Source organism: Pelodiscus sinensis, chromosome 5 (assembly GCF_052426305.1).
Source record: "Pelodiscus sinensis isolate ZL-2025 chromosome 5, ASM5242630v1, whole genome shotgun sequence".
NCBI classification, from domain to species: domain Eukaryota; kingdom Metazoa; phylum Chordata; order Testudines; family Trionychidae; genus Pelodiscus; species Pelodiscus sinensis.
The window spans coordinates 91,524,195-91,540,981 of record NC_143056.1 but is presented as its reverse complement, the minus strand read 5'-3'; the positions used below and the strand labels follow the sequence as shown (position 1 = coordinate 91,540,981).

At 43.7% G+C, this 16,787-nt stretch overlaps 1 protein-coding gene across 4 annotated transcripts in view; it reads right to left on the bottom strand.

The window, feature by feature from the left end:
* The window catches only part of NELL1 (neural EGFL like 1), a 464,201-nt gene that overhangs the window by 447,150 nt on the left and 264 nt on the right, over positions 1-16,787 (bottom strand). For all 4 annotated transcript variants that reach the window (XM_075927741.2, XM_075927743.2, XM_075927742.2 and 1 more), the window contains exon 2: positions 9,030-9,155. In XM_075927741.2, the coding sequence (XP_075783856.1) occupies positions 9,030-9,155 (126 nt within the window). The remainder of the gene's footprint in view (positions 1-9,029; positions 9,156-16,787) is intronic.

Genomic DNA, 16,787 nt, shown 5'->3' with positions numbered 1-16,787 from the left:
TCAGAAGGCTGGAGGCAGTAGACAGGAGAGTTCTTTGGTAGATGGCACAGATAAAGAGGAATGATTTTAAGACAAATGAAGACGTAGAGAAGGAGAGGAGAATGTAAAAGAGTACCGGATGGGCTGCAATCAGAGAGATTACAATGGTGGAGGCACTGCAGAAGACAAATGATAAGATGCCAGAGAAAAGAACGCAATGCAACCAAGGTCATTCAGACCTAGAGGCTGACCACTGACTATACTGCGGAACATCGCATGCAGGGGCACAACCAGGCTGAGCTTAATGGAGAAACAAGCCATGAGCAGGAATGAATGCTGTATAGCTCTTTTTGTCTGTAATGATGCTTTGGGATGAGAGGAATTAAAATTGTCCATGCAAGCTAAATTCAGCCCCTTGCTACATGTGCATTATGATACAGACTTGAATTACACGATCACACATCTTTCCCCCCCCACAGAATTCCTGCCCACTCAGTGCAAAGAATAGAGCAATGGTTTTCAAACTACAGGTCACAACCTAGCACTGAGTCGTATAATATCAGGCACTGGGTCTCGTTGCTACAGGGTGATCAGGTGAGCAGTGGGGATGCTAATACAGGCTTCTTGCCTGTCAGCACAGCAGATTGTGCTGCGCCCCGGAAGCAACTAGCAACAGGCCTGGCTCCCAGGTTGGGGGTCAGGAGTGGAGGGGGAAGTACCCAGGGCTCCATGCACTAGCTCTGCACTCCCACTGCCTAGCTGCTTCTGGTTTAGCATGGTTTGCAGTACCAGGAGAGGCAGGAAGCCTGCCTTGGCACCCCTACTGCACTGCTGACCAGGAGCTGCTCAAGGTAAGCCCCTCCTGCCACAGCCCTAACCTCCCGCCCCCACAAAGCCAAAGCCCTCTCCTACAGCCCAAAGCTCTCATCCTCAGCTCCACCCCCAGAGCCACTCTCTCGTCAGGCCACAGGCATAAACAATTTTTTTCAACTAGGTCATGGGGGGAAAAAAAGCTTGAAAACCACTGGAATAGATGGTGCTCGTTCCATGACCAAGTATTCACTATTTTGTTTTCAACCCCATGTTCAATATACTGCACACTATTCAAATTCTGCTCAGAAGCTGGAATTATTAGTTTCCCCATGGGCTTTGTTATGGTGTTTAGCAGTGCAGTGCTTCATAAATATACTGATTTTCATAAGACCCCTGTGAGGTGAAGGGTGATATTATCCCCATTTCACAGAACCGAGGCATGGAGAGATTAATGTCAGGCGTATCCATTCATTTTGGAAGCCCAAAATGAGATGTCTAGGACTCATAGTTAGCATTATATAGCACGTCATATGTTCAAAGCACGGCACTCATTGACCTCACTTGCAGCTGTGACTGCTCCCCACTTCTGTATATCAGACTTTAGGGCAGCGGTCACCAACCAGTAGAGCAGGATCTACTGGTAGATCCTGGAGCCTCTGATAGTTTGGCCAGTACTTCAGCTGCTCCTCCACCCACAGTTGTGCTGCTCCTGCCCTCTGCCTTGAAGCTGCTCCCCAGGAGCCTCCTGCTTGCTGTGCAGCATGGGAGAGTCAGAAGAGGGAGATGCTGATGTCAGGGTGGTTCCCTCCCCCTGCCTCTGTCTCTCACCAGTCTCAAACAAAGGGTGAGGAAGGAGGCAGGGCAAGGGTATTTGGGTTTGAATTAGATCCTAGGTTTACTTAAACTCAGAAAGTAATCTTATGCTTAAAAAGGTTGGCGATCACTGCTTTGGAATATCCCTTTGGGCATCCAGAAAGTATAGAACACATCATTCGTGACCACATTTGAAAAGTTTACATAAGAATATAAGAACATAAGAACGGCCGTACTAGGTCAGACCAAAGGTCCATCTAGCCCAGTATCCTGTCTGCCGACAGTGGCCAGCACCAGGTGCCCCAGAGAGGGTGGACAGAAGACAATGATCAAGCGATTTGTCTCCTGCCATCCCCCTCCAGCCTCTGACAAACAGAGGCCAAGGACACCATTTTATCCCCTGGCTAATAGCCTTTAATGGACCTAACCTCCATGAAATTGTCTAGCTTCTCTTTAAACTCTATTATAGTCCTAGCCTTCACAGCCTCCTCTGGCAAGGAGTTCCACAGGTTGGCCACACGCTGTGTGAAGAAGAACTTTCTTTTATTAGTTTTAAACCTGCTCCCCATTAATTTCATTTGGTGTCCCCTAGTTCTTCTATTTAGGGAACTAATAAATAACTTTTCTTTATCTGCCCTCTCCACACCACTCATGATTTTATAGACCTCTATCATATCCCCCCTCAGTCTCCTCTTTTCTAAACTGAAAAGTCCCAGTCGCTTTAACCTCTCTTCATATGGGACCCGTTCCAAACCCCTAATCATTTTAGTTGCCCTTTCTGAACCCTTTCCAAGGCCAAAATATCTTTTTTGAGGTGAGGAGACCACATCTGTACACAGTATTCAAGATGTGGGCATACCATAGTTTTATAAAGGGGCAGTAAGATATTCTGGGTCTTATTTTCTATCCCTTTCCTAATAATTCCTAGCATCCTATTTGCCTTTTTGACTGCCGCTGCACACTGCGTGGAAGTTCTCAGAGATCCCTTTCCTGATTTGTCGTAGCCAAATTAGCCCCCATCATAATGTACGTATAGTTGGGATTATTTTTCCCGATGTGCATTACTTTACACTTATCCACATTAAATTTCATTTGCCATTTTATTGCCCAATCACTCAGTTTGGTGAGATCTTCTTGGAGTCCCTCACAGTCTGCTTCTGTCTTGACTATCCTAAACAGTTTGGTATCATCTGCAAACTTTACTACCTCACTGCTTACCCCTTTCTCCAGATCATTTATGAATAAGTTGAAAAGGATTGGTCCCAGGACTGATCCCTGAGGTACACCACTAGTTACCCCTCTCCAATCTGAAAATTTACCATTTATTCCTACCCTTTGTTTCCTGTCTTTTAACCAGTTCTCAATCCAAGGAAGGACCTTCCCTCTTATCACATGGCCATGTAATTTACACAAGAGCCTTTGATGAGGGACCTTGTCAAAGGCTTTCTGAAAATCCAAGTATACTATATCTACTGGATCCCCCTTGTCCGCATGTTTGTTAACCTCTTCAAAGAACTTTAACAGATTAGTAAGACAGGATTTCCCTTTACAGAAACCATGTTGACTTTTGTCCAACAAATTATGTTCTTCAACATGCTTCACAATTTTATTCTTTACTATTGTTTCAACTAATTTGCCCGGTACTGAAGTTAGATTTACCGTTTGGCTTAAGTAACTTGCTCAGCTAAAGCATCACAGAGGAAATCTCTCTTAGAGGCAAAGACAGACCAGTTCTCTAGGGGTATGTCTACACTTGCACCCTCTTTTGAGAGAAGAATGTAAATTAAGACATTCAAAATTTAAATGAAGCCAGGACTTAAATATCCCTTGCTTCATTTGCATATTCTCATTATGGAGCTATTTCAAAATAGCGCTATTTTGAAATAACAGACACTGTTAAGATGCAGTTATTTCAAGAGAAAACCCTTCTCTTGAAATAACCATTATTCCTCATACAATGAGGTTTACCAGTTATTTCGAGAGAAGGGTTTTCTCTCAAAATAACCACGTCTTAACAGCATCTGTTATTTCGAAATAGCGCCACAACGTGAATATGAAAATGAAGCACAGGATATTTAAATCCCAGCTTCATTTGCCATTTTGAATGTCTTCATTTGCATCTCTCTCTCGGAAGAGAGTGCAAGTGTAGACATAGTTGGATGTCATCCTAGGGTATCTTCAACATGAAACTTCCCTCTCTCTTCCTGCATCATGCACTGTACACACACCTTTCACCTTCTGCAGCAAATGGGGCAGGAGTCCTCTACACAGCTATCTTCACTACCCTGATTCATCCATGTAGGACAGTGGTGGGCAACCTGTGGCCTACGACTCCCTCTCTGCTCTCTTTCCTTACACCTCTTGCGCCCTGGGGCACTGGAGCCCTATGCTTTCTTACTCCTCCCCTCTCTTTCAAAGCGCTGTGAGCAAGGGAGAGGAGTGGAGATAGAGAGTGAATCAGGTGATTCGTGGTGCTCCAAAAGTGCTAGGAAGGCAGGAACGTTCCTGTCTCTACACTTCTCCCACCCTCCCATCACTTTTGGAGTGCTGTGAATCGGCTGATTTGCAGTATTCCAGCTCTGGGAGGCAGGGAGGGAGAGGAGTATGAGCTGGCTGATCGGTGGTGTTCCGAAAGTGTTGGGAGAGAGAGGGAGTAAGGACGTGCTGGGCTTCATTACTCCAGGGCACGAGAGATGTGGGGAAAGGGAACAGTGAGGGAGAGTGTGGGCCACTGATGGAACCTGCATTTACAGATGCAACCTCCAATGGGCCACATGCCCATCACTGGATTTCAATCTTGTGGTCCACTGAGACGAAGGAACGCCACCCGTGCAGCCCACTCTCTAGTCTTGGTTACCCATCACTGATGTAAAAAGACAGACAATGATTATGGGATAATGTAATTAGAGACCACAATGTATATACACAAGGGGTCTGAACTAAGCAACTTTAATTCTGACATTTCCTAACTTAAGTACCTGGTTTTTCACACTGTAATCGTGTTCTTTCAATGCAGTTTTTTGCACTGTATTTCCACTTTTAAAAAAAAAAAAGCCAACTGAAAAACCAGGAATTTCATCATGTGGCAGCATAATGACATTGACCCTTAGCGCTGTTTGGACCCATCAGATCCACAACACATACGCCGACACTTGAGCAAATGGAGAAACTGGACACACCATGTCATCCTCTATGGGGACCAGCAGAAGAGGAGAATAGGGTTTTGCCAATGGGTTCCCACAGATATTTGCTGACATTGGAGGTATTGGCTGAGACTCAAAGATCTTTTGCTACATTCCAGGCTCTGAACACACTGTAGTGAGCACACATTTTTCTGCCCATGTATCTGAAGGTTCAAGTAAGCCAGAGCACCCTAGTGTAGCACTCCGGTACGAGACTGGCTGGGGGCAGGGCTCCAGATGCTGCTGGCATCCTGGGCTGGGCAGCCACAGCATACCCAAGCTCCAGCCCAGTGCTCGATTAGCCAGGCAATGTGGTGGCTGCTCTCCCAGCCCTGAGCTCCCCATCCACACCCCCAACCCACTGTCCTGAAGCCCCCACACCCTATGCCCTGACTTCTGAGCCCTCCACGCCTCTAACTCCCAGCCCTGACTCCTGCACTCTCCACAACCCAACCCCATGCCCTCATCCCCCTCCCCCTGGAGGGGTAAGATACAATATTTCCTGTAAGAAACTGAAGTTACTTTCACCAATGCCATGGTCTCAATTTTGAATCCTCCTGCCCCATCCCCTCCAATCTACCCCATCCCATTTCTCTCTTTTGCCCATTAGTGTCCCATTTTCCTCTCCCACTAAGTCTCCAAACCTCACAACTCTGATCCACATCCCAGCCATTGCCAGACCTCCAGTCCTTCCCCATCCCAGATCTTTGTCCTTAGTCTCCTTGCTTAGTCAGTCCCCATTTCCCAACTCAGCTCCCAATTCTTCCCTGCTAGCCCTGCTCCCCCATGCTTTTAATACCCATCTGCTCCCCAACCTGTCTCTGCCAGCCCCCAGATCCAGCTGTTGTCCCCTCTACATTTGAATCAGGCAGTCACCCTCCTTCTCCACCGTGCTGGGGCAACCGTAGAGGAGTCTTTCAGAGACAACCTTCCAGCTCTCAAGCCTGGCCTCATCCCAACTCAGAGCAGCTATCAAAGGAAGTCCAGCTTCATTCCTGTGGCCCTGGACTAGTGCCTACATAATCACTCCGTGAGGATGGCACATAAGCAGTCAGGACACACTTAGGACACACTTAGGAGTTCTCAGGGAATGGAGGATGTGACGGACACTCTCCCCGCCCCCATGCTTTAGTACATGGACTTATGGACATGAATATACATTACTCAAAGGTGCTTTGATCAAATTATTTCATGTAACCCATCAATCTTCATGTCATGATCTGCTGGTTCTGTTTATTTTACTCTAATGTGTGTATCATTTGTGTGTGTAAAATTAGACATATGGAGTGGGGAATACTTTGGGGGTTTCAAATGTGAGAATGAGAGATGTGGAGGGCGTTACCCTCAACTGTGAAACTATCACTATTGTCCTTAAGTCTGAACAGTGGTTGGTAGAGAGTGGCCTCAACTCCTTAACAAAAAGAATAGGAAAGGAGAGGCCTTGGTCTTTTGGCTGGGCAGCACCTGAAAGAAGGAACCGGAGACCCCAGGGTGGGGGGGGACAGCCCTGGTTTGGAGGGGCAGCTGGAAAGAGGTTTTAGGGTGAGTTTCAGCATAGAATTAGCCAAGCGTTTTTGTTTCTTTTGATTTGTAACTTACTTTGTTCTGCCTGTTCTCACTTATTACTACTTAAATCCTACTGCTTCCACTTAATAAAATCATTTTTACTTTCTATCAAACCCAGTGTAAACAATTATTTCTTGGGAGGACAACCAGTGTGCACATTCCCCCTTTCACTATTAAAGGTGGCTTACCTAATTCTTTGGGGTTTGATCCCATCTGGGAAAGGCCATCTCAGGAGGCTGGGTCCTAAACTGAACTTTCCTTGGACCTGAAGTGGTTCAGTCTCTGTAGTTCTTCTTGGTGGGGGCAGGGACCTCAGCTCGGAACCGTGGCTGGGGGAGACCAGCGGAGAAAGCCCAGCAGGACCAGGAGGTGAGGAGCCCCAGAGAGCGAGAAGGCGAGTGGCAGTGGCCATGTCAGCACCCCGGGAGGCACCACAAAGGTCTGTGACCACACCCCATCACAAAGGAAACTCAGTTAATGTGTGGGGAATGCTGATCAGACTGTGTATGTACAAAAGAAGCTACAAGAGACCCAAGCATGCTCAGTGAGGATGGATTCTTCTGAGATTATAGCTGCTACATCTAAGTCTCCATTAAACCAGTGAAAACTGATTTTTCAAAGCTTTGTAACTTTGCCAAGTTTGGGTAGGTTCTTACAAGGATGGCAAATGGCATATCTCGGACATGCAGGCCACTCCCCTGGAAAATGCCAGCTCCCTGCTCCAAAGCATGAGAGCACTAAAGCGTTCCAAAGGAAAAAAAAATGTAAAACAGATTGATTGATTTTTACATTTCAAAAAACTTATTTTTCCCTAGCCGCCTTCTCAGAAACAGCTTAACTGTTTTGGCTGCCATTTTCCTAGAACTTCACCCTGAGGCAGACACCCAGCATGGTACACTTCAGCCTGAACAGTTCAAGCTTAGCAAGTTATAAGTCACTGAAAACAAGATCTTATAATGGGAAGCATCCGGCAACTTTATATGCTGTGTTATGGTGCCCTCACTGTGAGTACATTCTTGAGGGGGGAAGAAGAGAGGAAGGGGAACCTAGCAGCCCTCCGCACAGGAAAAAGAGCCATAATGTTCCATTTCCACCCTCATTCAATGGGACTACTCACATGCTTGTGTGCTTTGCTAGGCCAGAACCTTTATATACTAAATTGAAGACCCTGGCTGAATTTCAGTGGTGGATAAACTTGGCAGCATGTATAATTTTTATGTTAATTTGTAAAGCATTTAGGGGATCTTCCAGGACAAAAAGAACTAAAGAAATAAGATTATGATCTCTTAATATTTACTTTTAATATCAACTATTGCAACAAGCCCTAGATTGCACACGCGGATATTTTTAGTATTTTTCATTCAGCACTATTAGATTGTGACAATCTATGGTAACAGTTCATCAGTGTGCTCTTAATTAACTCCACGAAAACACACAATGAGAAATTTTAAAATAGTTTAAGCCAATTAGGACAGTGCCGTCTGCTGAGGAACGATGCGAATTTATACTATTGGCCTCAACTGCTTAAGCAGTGCTCCAGCACAAAATATAAACAACTTATATTTGAGAAAAAGCATCCAAAGCAAAACATTTCAGATATAATGTTTAACTTGATGTCACTGATAATAATTACAGCACCTAGGAATTAGCAGAAACTATTTTACTTCAAGTCCCAAAAGGAGGGTAAATCTACATAATTTCTCAAATATGGTTTTCAATAGTCTGTCATAGCACTTGCTCTCTTTTCTTATTGTACATAATTTACATGATAAGTTATAGGTCTGGTTGTCGTATCATGTACACTAATGTAACTGATGTATAACTAGAGACATTCGTGGAATAAAACTAGTAAATGAGATCAGAATCAGGCCCTTTGTCCCTCTAAATTGTTAACAAAGGGGGGAAAACAGAGCCATTCAAGGCAATCTTTCAAGTATTTAGCAAGTTACAGAAATGTTATAGTGAACTAGGTAAAAATCATCTGTTCATATTGTTACCTCCTCATGTAAACATATTGCAGCAACTTTAGGGTTTTTAGCGACAATGGCTGAAATACTAATCCCACTGACATCATTGGCAAAATCCACATTAATTTCATGCAGCCTAGGACTTAACCCATTATTCACTTAAAAATCCCACTTTTAAATCACTTCACCAGTTGCACCTCACACTACTGAAACTTAAATTACTTTAAAAATCAAAGAGTCTTATTTCACCATGTATTCATTTACTTTGTATTTGTCACTCTGCTCAGAGGGTGAAGATAAACATCGCTTGCTTTTCTTACATGTGCAGTTCCACTGAAGTTGACCAGAGACCGGTGTACTACTATCAGTGTTCCGCACGGCACTACAAAGGGCTCTAGTTCTGTCCTCTTATCTGTACACACAATGCGGCCCATGCAAGGGAATTAACATGGGAGTATTCAATTGAAAATTCAATAAAGGAATGTTTAAACATCTCCAAAAAAAATGTGTTCATTGAAATTTTGGGCCTAAACATTGCCCCTGATTTAAAAACATTTGTATATTTCAGTAGATTAACACAGAGTATTTTAGGAACAACAGAAGCCATAGTAAAGTGCAAGCATTGTGTGCAGGGAATAAGTTTTACATCCAGTCTTTTCGTAATTCACGGAGACAGGCTGTCTTAGGTAAATTAAATTGTGTGATTTACCTTGGAATAAAAACGCTTTGCTAGCATGTATTCCTGACACCTGCGTAACTCCAATTGTTGTATTCACAAGATCCAGTTCTGCGATAATATCAATTTGTAAATTGGGATCCATTCCAAATCCTGCAACTGTTAAAAAATAAAAACTCAAATCAATTTTTATTTTAAATTCAAGCATTAAAACAACAATGAAGAATTGCTAGTACACTATTGGGTATGTGAAGATACTATATACATCGCTTAAGAGACAGAAATTCCCCCAGATGTAAAGAAAAAATGTTTTTCTCCATAGACTACCGTTAAGCTAGTACCTTTTATTTTCACAGATTTTACTGCATCCATCCTAGAACATAATGAACACACTACATTTAACACATCAGTTTGACATAGCAGGAGAATCATCACAATTAAACAAAACTTAACTATAGTAAAAAGGAACAAAATAAAGACAGAAAGAAAACAGCAGGCAGAGGAAATGAGTAATCACTTAGAACAGCACTGCTCATATTCACTGAGCGATACTACAGGTTGAACCCCTCTAGTCCAGCAACATCCATGGTCTGGCATGATTTCAGTTAGCTGATGTCCACGTATCATGAGTGTGGCCACGTTTCTTGTAGTCCCATAAAGTTTGTTTACAGCCACCAGTCCTGCTCAGTGTTCTGTGCCATTATTTAGCTCTAATTTACCCCTAAATGTATTGTAAGAGCACAGTAAACAGCATAAGTGTTGATAATGTTTCTAGACAATATTAACGTCCTGTGGTTCGGCAAATTCTCTGGTTTGGCACTGGTCAAGTCCCGAGGGTACCAGACTAGCGATGGTCAACCTGTATTACAAAGAACTTATTGAAGTCTCAATACTCCCTTCATGATCCACTAAAGCATGCTAGCATTCCATGTCTAACTGCAGTTATTCTTTAATATGAATGGGTTAAGTTATTCACCGCCACCATTCACTAGAAGTATTTTCCAAAGTGGAAAATCTGACAGTCCCTGCTCCCTCCCTTCCCCCCATGAACAGCTGGTAACAGAGCATTCTTTAGCAGCTTGGTGGAAATGGGTGGTATATGATTCCATACCATCACTACACAGGAGAGCTGGCATTCATGCCCAAGTTGTAACAATTAAAGTTGTTTTTCTTATCTCCTAGTCATAACTCCGGTCATCTGAAGAGGTGAGCTATGCCTACAAAAGCTCATGATACCATCTATATGTTTTGTTAGTCTATAAAGTGCTACCAGACCAATTGCTTGCTGTTTTTTTCATATATGTAGGTTCAGAGGTTGGGGACAGCTGCTTGTTCATAGAACATTTAAGGTAGTTAAATGTGCAACTTTTTCTAGTAAGGAACAGCAGATGTGCAAGAGACTAGCATGGCTGGTCCTTACACGAATTCATCTATCAATATGGTGAATGATGTAACATGAGATTTGTGCCTGATATGTACAGCAAGAACCTGTCATAGAATCCAATCCTGGTCCCAATAAGTGTTGCTACTAATGTCATTCTAGGAGCAGGAATAGGCTCCTAGAATAAAGTCTTGTCCCCACTGAAATAAATGACATTGACTTCCAGGGGGACAAGATTTCACCTATGGTGTACAGCCAGATGGCTTTCCACTAGGCCATCTCCAGTTTTATGTTTAAATTAATTATCTCGCTCTTTCAGGACTTAGAGCAGTTAGGCAGCAAGTATCCTGGTTTGATTTTTTTATAGACTCTCTAAAAAACTATCAGGGTATATAATGTCCCAGAAGAAATCAGATAGTCTACTTATGAATTACACCACAAAACACTTCCCGTCCCATTCTGCCCCCCTCCTTTACTCAGATTTTAAAATAACTTGGGTTATCTTGTGCTAGATGTAGAAGACAACATTTCACAAAGTGCATGGAGCTATTGAAAAGGAAACTTGAAAGTAATCTCTTTTAAATTCACTTTCAGCTGTTGAAAGTTCTGTGCACCTTGCAGGGCTAGTCCCACTGACAAGGAAGACATGACTTCATAAAAACATTTCTGGCTTGCCAAATTAAGGATATTTAGAGTATTCTGCTCTTACTAGCCAATTAGCCTGTCATAAGACGGGATTTTCAGGTCTCTCCTCCATGTCAGTCTTCTCTCCTGAGCCTCCGGCCTCTCTCTCCTCCTCCTCCTCCTGCCTCCCCCTCCCTCACTCTCAGCTCTCCTACGCCTCCTGTCTCTCTCTCTGTCTCTCTCTTTCTCTTCTTCCCCCCCTCCCGCCTCTCACTCGGGGGACCACGGAGCCCACATGGCCTTTTGGGCTCCATGCTCCTCATGCTGCATGGGGAGCGTGGAGCCCAAACAGTCGCTTGCGCCACTTGCTCCCACGCGGCAGCCTGGCTGAGCGGTGCAGAAGTCAGCCGAACGCCATGGTGGGAGGAGAAGGAGGGCGGGGTGGTGATGTTCACGGCCAGGGGGCAGGGCCTGAAGCCGCAGTCACGCCACACATCACTGCCCCGCCCACCTTCCCCTCCCGCCGCGGTGCTCAGCTGACTTCTGCGCCACTTAGCCGGGCCGCCTCAGGGGAGCAAGCGGTCGTTAGGGCCACACACTCTCTATGCAACACGGTCCCGCCCAGAGGGAACAGCCAGCATTTCAGGCAACAGCGCCACCCAAAGAGAACAGCCAGCATTTCAGTGTTACAGGGTTACAGACATTGGGCTACTATATATATGATGCTTTCATGTTAATATAAGACTAAACGGCTTTGTAAAAAATGAAGGTAACTGGAATGACACTAAACAAATTGTTCTTACAATATAAACCATGATATACAAATCTTAGAAATTCTACAATAACACAGAGCAGTAAAAGCGACGAGGAGTCCTGTGGCACCTTATAGACTAACTGAAGTGTAGGAGCATAAGCTTTCGTGGGCAAGTGACTACCTGCATCTGACGAAGTGGGTCTTTGCCCACGAAAGCTTATGCTCCTACACTTCAGTTAGTCTATAAGGTGCCACAGGACTCCTCGTCGCTTTTGCAGATTCAGACTAACACGGCTACCCCTCTGATACTTGACAGAGCAGTAAGGTTCTCTTTGGCTTAACCCAAGCCAAATGCTTAGAAACAATATGTGAATTCCAAAGAGACTTTGACACCTCCTTCAGACCAGCACTGCCACACATCCTGTGAAGGAGTTCACTAAAGACTGTCAGCACTATCTGCCAAGATTTACACAGCTAACCTTCCTAATGCTGAACCAACTCTTCTAAGGACACATCATTCTGAACAAATTTACCTCTGTCTGGCTAAACCTACTACTAGAAACTTTAAAAAAAAAAAAAAAAAAAGCACACTACCTCCCTTTGGCCAATGGAGAGAGATAAGGATAATAAATGGTAGTGCTAAAGGTTACATTTAATACAATGCATTTGATCACAAAGTGTCCTGCCCTATCTTATAGCATTCAGCTGAATTGCTTTCATCGATAGGTAGAGGTCAGTCGCTTGCAACACTCAACAAAACCAAATGAGCAGTCGGGAAGGGCAAATTTTAGCTAAGGATGTCAAAGCAAAAAGCATCTGTGGAACTTTACTGTCCATACAAAACAGATATGACTTGATTCTTTAAGATGTTGTCTAAAAGAAAAAAATGCAGTGAACTCAGATATTAAAATATCTACTTATGAAAAAAAGAAGGGCTGATTTGACGGAGAGGAGATTGGAACATGTAGTTCCAAATAACAAGGCCCAGTCTAAAGCCCGTTCAAGTCAATGAAAAAGGTTACATTGTCATCACTGAGTGCTGGGTCAGTCCCAAAATATCATAAATCAGAACAATGGATCACTAAGCCATGCCAAATACACACAATTATAACCCCATTCAAGTCAATAGACATTTTCTCATTGACTTCAACGGGAGCATAACTGAGCCCTAATACAGCAAATAGCAAGGCTATTTTTTTCAAAAGCTACTGATTCCAAACCCACCAACAGACTTCATCTGCTAGCTTTTCATTAACTTCAGTTAACCAAGCTGAGGGGCTGGCCTACCAGCTCTCTCTGCCTTCTTCCAACTATCTATAAGCTTTCCGAAGAGGAAACTATTGCAATATCATAGGGGTTCTTTAGCAAGCCAATATGTTGCTTTAAATACTTAGTCATTTTCTTAAGCTGGCCCTTGGGACTGCACAAAGACACTCAAAACCCTGGTTATTTAATAATTAAAAAACAAACAAGTAGCTTCTATTTTATAAGCAAGTCTCTGTTCCCCCAGAGGTCTTCCACTCTCCCTTTCAGAAATCTTAAGTAGGAGAATCATACAAAGAAAAATCACAAGTATCTCTATAAGCAGCTAGTATTTTATGTTTTATCTTAAGTAGAAAAAAAGTTGGAAAATCCCATTTCCTACTCTAAATTACAACTCTTCATCCTTATATTATTTCCTTTAAAGTTGTGCAAACTCTGGATCGGACCCGAGATGGTGCTTATTGTCCTCAACGTCTGTTAAAGATTTGGCTCACTGATTTCAACTCACTTATGTCTGAGTATGACAGAAGAAACTTAGCCCTTCCTAAAGAGAATTGTAGCCACTATATATACACAGATTGAACCTTTCTAGTGTGGCAATATCCATGGTCCAGCATGATTTTAATTGGCTGGATGTCCCCTTATCGAGGGTATGACCAAGTTTCCCGTGATCTCATGAAGTTTGTTTGCAGCCACCAGTCCTGGCTCTCAGTGTTCTGTGCTGTTATTTAGTTCTAAAAACTACCCCTCAATATCCTCTAAGAGATCTGCAAGCAGTGGAAGTGCTGGTATTGCTGCTAAGCATAAGCATGTTTTTTATGTTTATCTGCTTGTTTCTTTGTGCCAATACAGTAAAATTGTATAACAGCACTAACACTTTGTTATGATGAGAGCTAATAAGCCTTGGCTAGGCATAGATTTATATAGGGTGTACATGTACAGTCAAAAATTATTAAGCAGCATTTCACACACTGTGCCATTTATTTGCCTTGGTGAAATAAAAATAAAGAGACCCACTCACTACAAATTCTCTAGTGGTTAGCACCAATCATGTCCCAAGGGTGCTAGACTAGAAAGGTTCAACTGTAGTATGCAACAGGATTGAATAACATAACTATCAATGATGCCACCAAGAAATCCCTGAAAGAAATTAAATCAGTCTCACAGCTCTGACAAGTTGCATTGTCTACTTTCACTTCCATCACCAACTTGGATACCTGAGTCTCAGTAAACAAGGAGGCTCTCTGTATGTAATTTAATTATGTGATATAGCTTAATTATGAGTGATTATTATATTACCACCTAGATACCGTAGACATGAACCAGGATCCCATTATGGTAGGCACTGTACAAACACAAAACAAAGATTATACGTTCATTTATACTTTAAATATGTACACATCTAGGTTGCACTGGAGAGGGAACCTTAAGTATAAATGGACTTGATAAAAATCTAGTCATTCATAAAAATATTTGCTATCTAAGAGGTAGCAGGAAGTGAATTCTATAGTGTGTATGTTACCTTTGACAGTTAACAGAATAGCAATTGTTGCACACACACAGAACTTTCCAAATGGCTTCACAATTCCAAATAAATTAGTCTCAGATTAGTCTTGACTACCATTTGAAGTGTCAACATGCAATACTGGTGTTACGTTAGCTGTGAAAAAAAGGATTTTCTCCCTAAACATCTTATGTCACACCTTTCAAATTCTAGTTATATTAGATAATGGGGCGATACTGTAATACTTTATGATGTTAACTGCCATTTTAAACACTGATTTCCTTGGGAAAATATGTAGTAATTTTACTAGGTAATTTCCTTGAAAATGTCATTTGCACATCATCAAGAAAACATCCCCCAATGTACTCTAAATCAGAACCTATTTAGAGTAGTACACTACTCAAGAGTAAAGAGAACAAAGACTCCACAAGAAAGCCATGCTTGCTTCTGTTATATTATTTCTACTAATTCTTTGTATTAGGAATTCTCAGGAACAGTGAGTTCCTATGGCTTTCCTGGGTCTTTAAACATTCTAAACCCACATGGAGGCTATAAATACAAATAAGAACCGTTCCTACTAAAAACACACACATTTTAATTAAAATGGCCCCCATTGCAGTCAAAATAGCATCACTTGCAGATAAAAGATAGCAAGGTGTTATTAGCTCATGTGTGAGCCATTATTCATGCTTTCAAAATGATCAGGAGAGTTATGTGATGTTCCTCTCAGAAACAGCCTGCCCTCATCAGAATTAAAATGTATTTTTATATTCATACAGGAGAACGACTGTTCAAAAAAGGACCACATTTATGAAGAAGCTTTTTAGACAGTCGGTTGCATGCGTCTGTGCCTCTCTAGCAAATTACTGTTTAATGCCAACGTTGCAAAGGATGCTCCCAACATTATTAAAGGAGAAGCTACTCCGCAAAACTCTGCCCACACAGTAGTGATCTGCCTTCATCACAAGAAACCCCGAGAGACCTGATTTTTTTCCCCTTTTCAGAAGAGAGCTTTCCTAAGCATTCACCTGTCCTTACTTCAAATCCTTCCCCTCCGCGAGCAAACAGCGGGGAGGGAGAAAGGCAGATTCCTGAAACTTTTCATTATTGAATCTTGCCTCACGTAAGCCTTTCCTGAGAGAATGGTTCTTAAATAGTGCTTCAGCCATCAGACGAAGCAAGGGCTAACCTGGAGGAGACTAGCGAAATAAGAAACGGTCCCCATGGAGAATATTAAGTCAATGGGAAAAAAAAGATTCCCCCCCCCCCCCCCGAGTGAGAAGCCCAAACAAACAAGGGGCTTGATCTGCTCACCAGTTGCAACTGCAAGGAAGTTCTGGTGGCTTGGTATTTGTATGCGACTGGCTGTGGTTTTATAAGAGCAATTTCACCTCTAATTCCAAGATTACCAGCTGTTCCTCTCCCTACCAATCTTAATATTCGCCGAATTGAAGGCCATGGTAAAAAGACAAGAGAACTACCAGTGTACAAAGCAAATAATAAGCCAGGCTGAAATCCTCCACTAGCTGACCCCATAGAAAAACCTCAGCCTAACCCCTGACTGAAATCTAATCAAAGAGATTTTTTTTCCCCTGGAAGAAAGGAGCCGGCTGCTCTTAGCAACTTCTAGCGGGAGGAAACCTCAAGAGATGCATGCCCGGTGCGAGACGATCTGACTAAACTCAAACGCTGAGGAGGGTTTTAACAGGGGTGGTGGAAAATCTGAACACAGATCTCGCTGCGACCACATGTTGTTTCTTTCCAGGGACAGCCTAGAAGGCACGTTTCCAGCAACAGCCACCTAATGCGAATAGCCCAGCCTGCTGCGAGACGCGCAGCCGGGATGGAAATAAACCTGCCTGCTAACTACCCCAGGTGGGGCTGGAGCCTGGCGAGCACGGCCCGGATTTCCAAAGCCCCTGAAAGTTTGCGAGTTCTCCCCGCCAGTGGCCGCGGCGTGCCAGCCACCCCGTGCCGTGCAGGCAGGAGCTGCGCCCGTGGCTGGCGTGTGGCGGCTGGGCGGTCCCTCCCCGGTGCGGCAAGGTGCGCAGCTCAGCAGAGCATGCCGCTTTCCCCTCCCCCCGCGGCGGTTAATTGCCCCCAGGCGGGCCGGCTCTCCCGAGGCGATGGCCTGAAAACCCAACCCACCCACTCCCAGGCGCCCCTGGCAGCGCCAGCCCCACGCGCAGCCCGGCGCCAACTCGCACCTGCGGCGCGCGGGGAGGACCGCGCTGAAAATGTCCCCGCGCGGGGCGCATCGCCTGG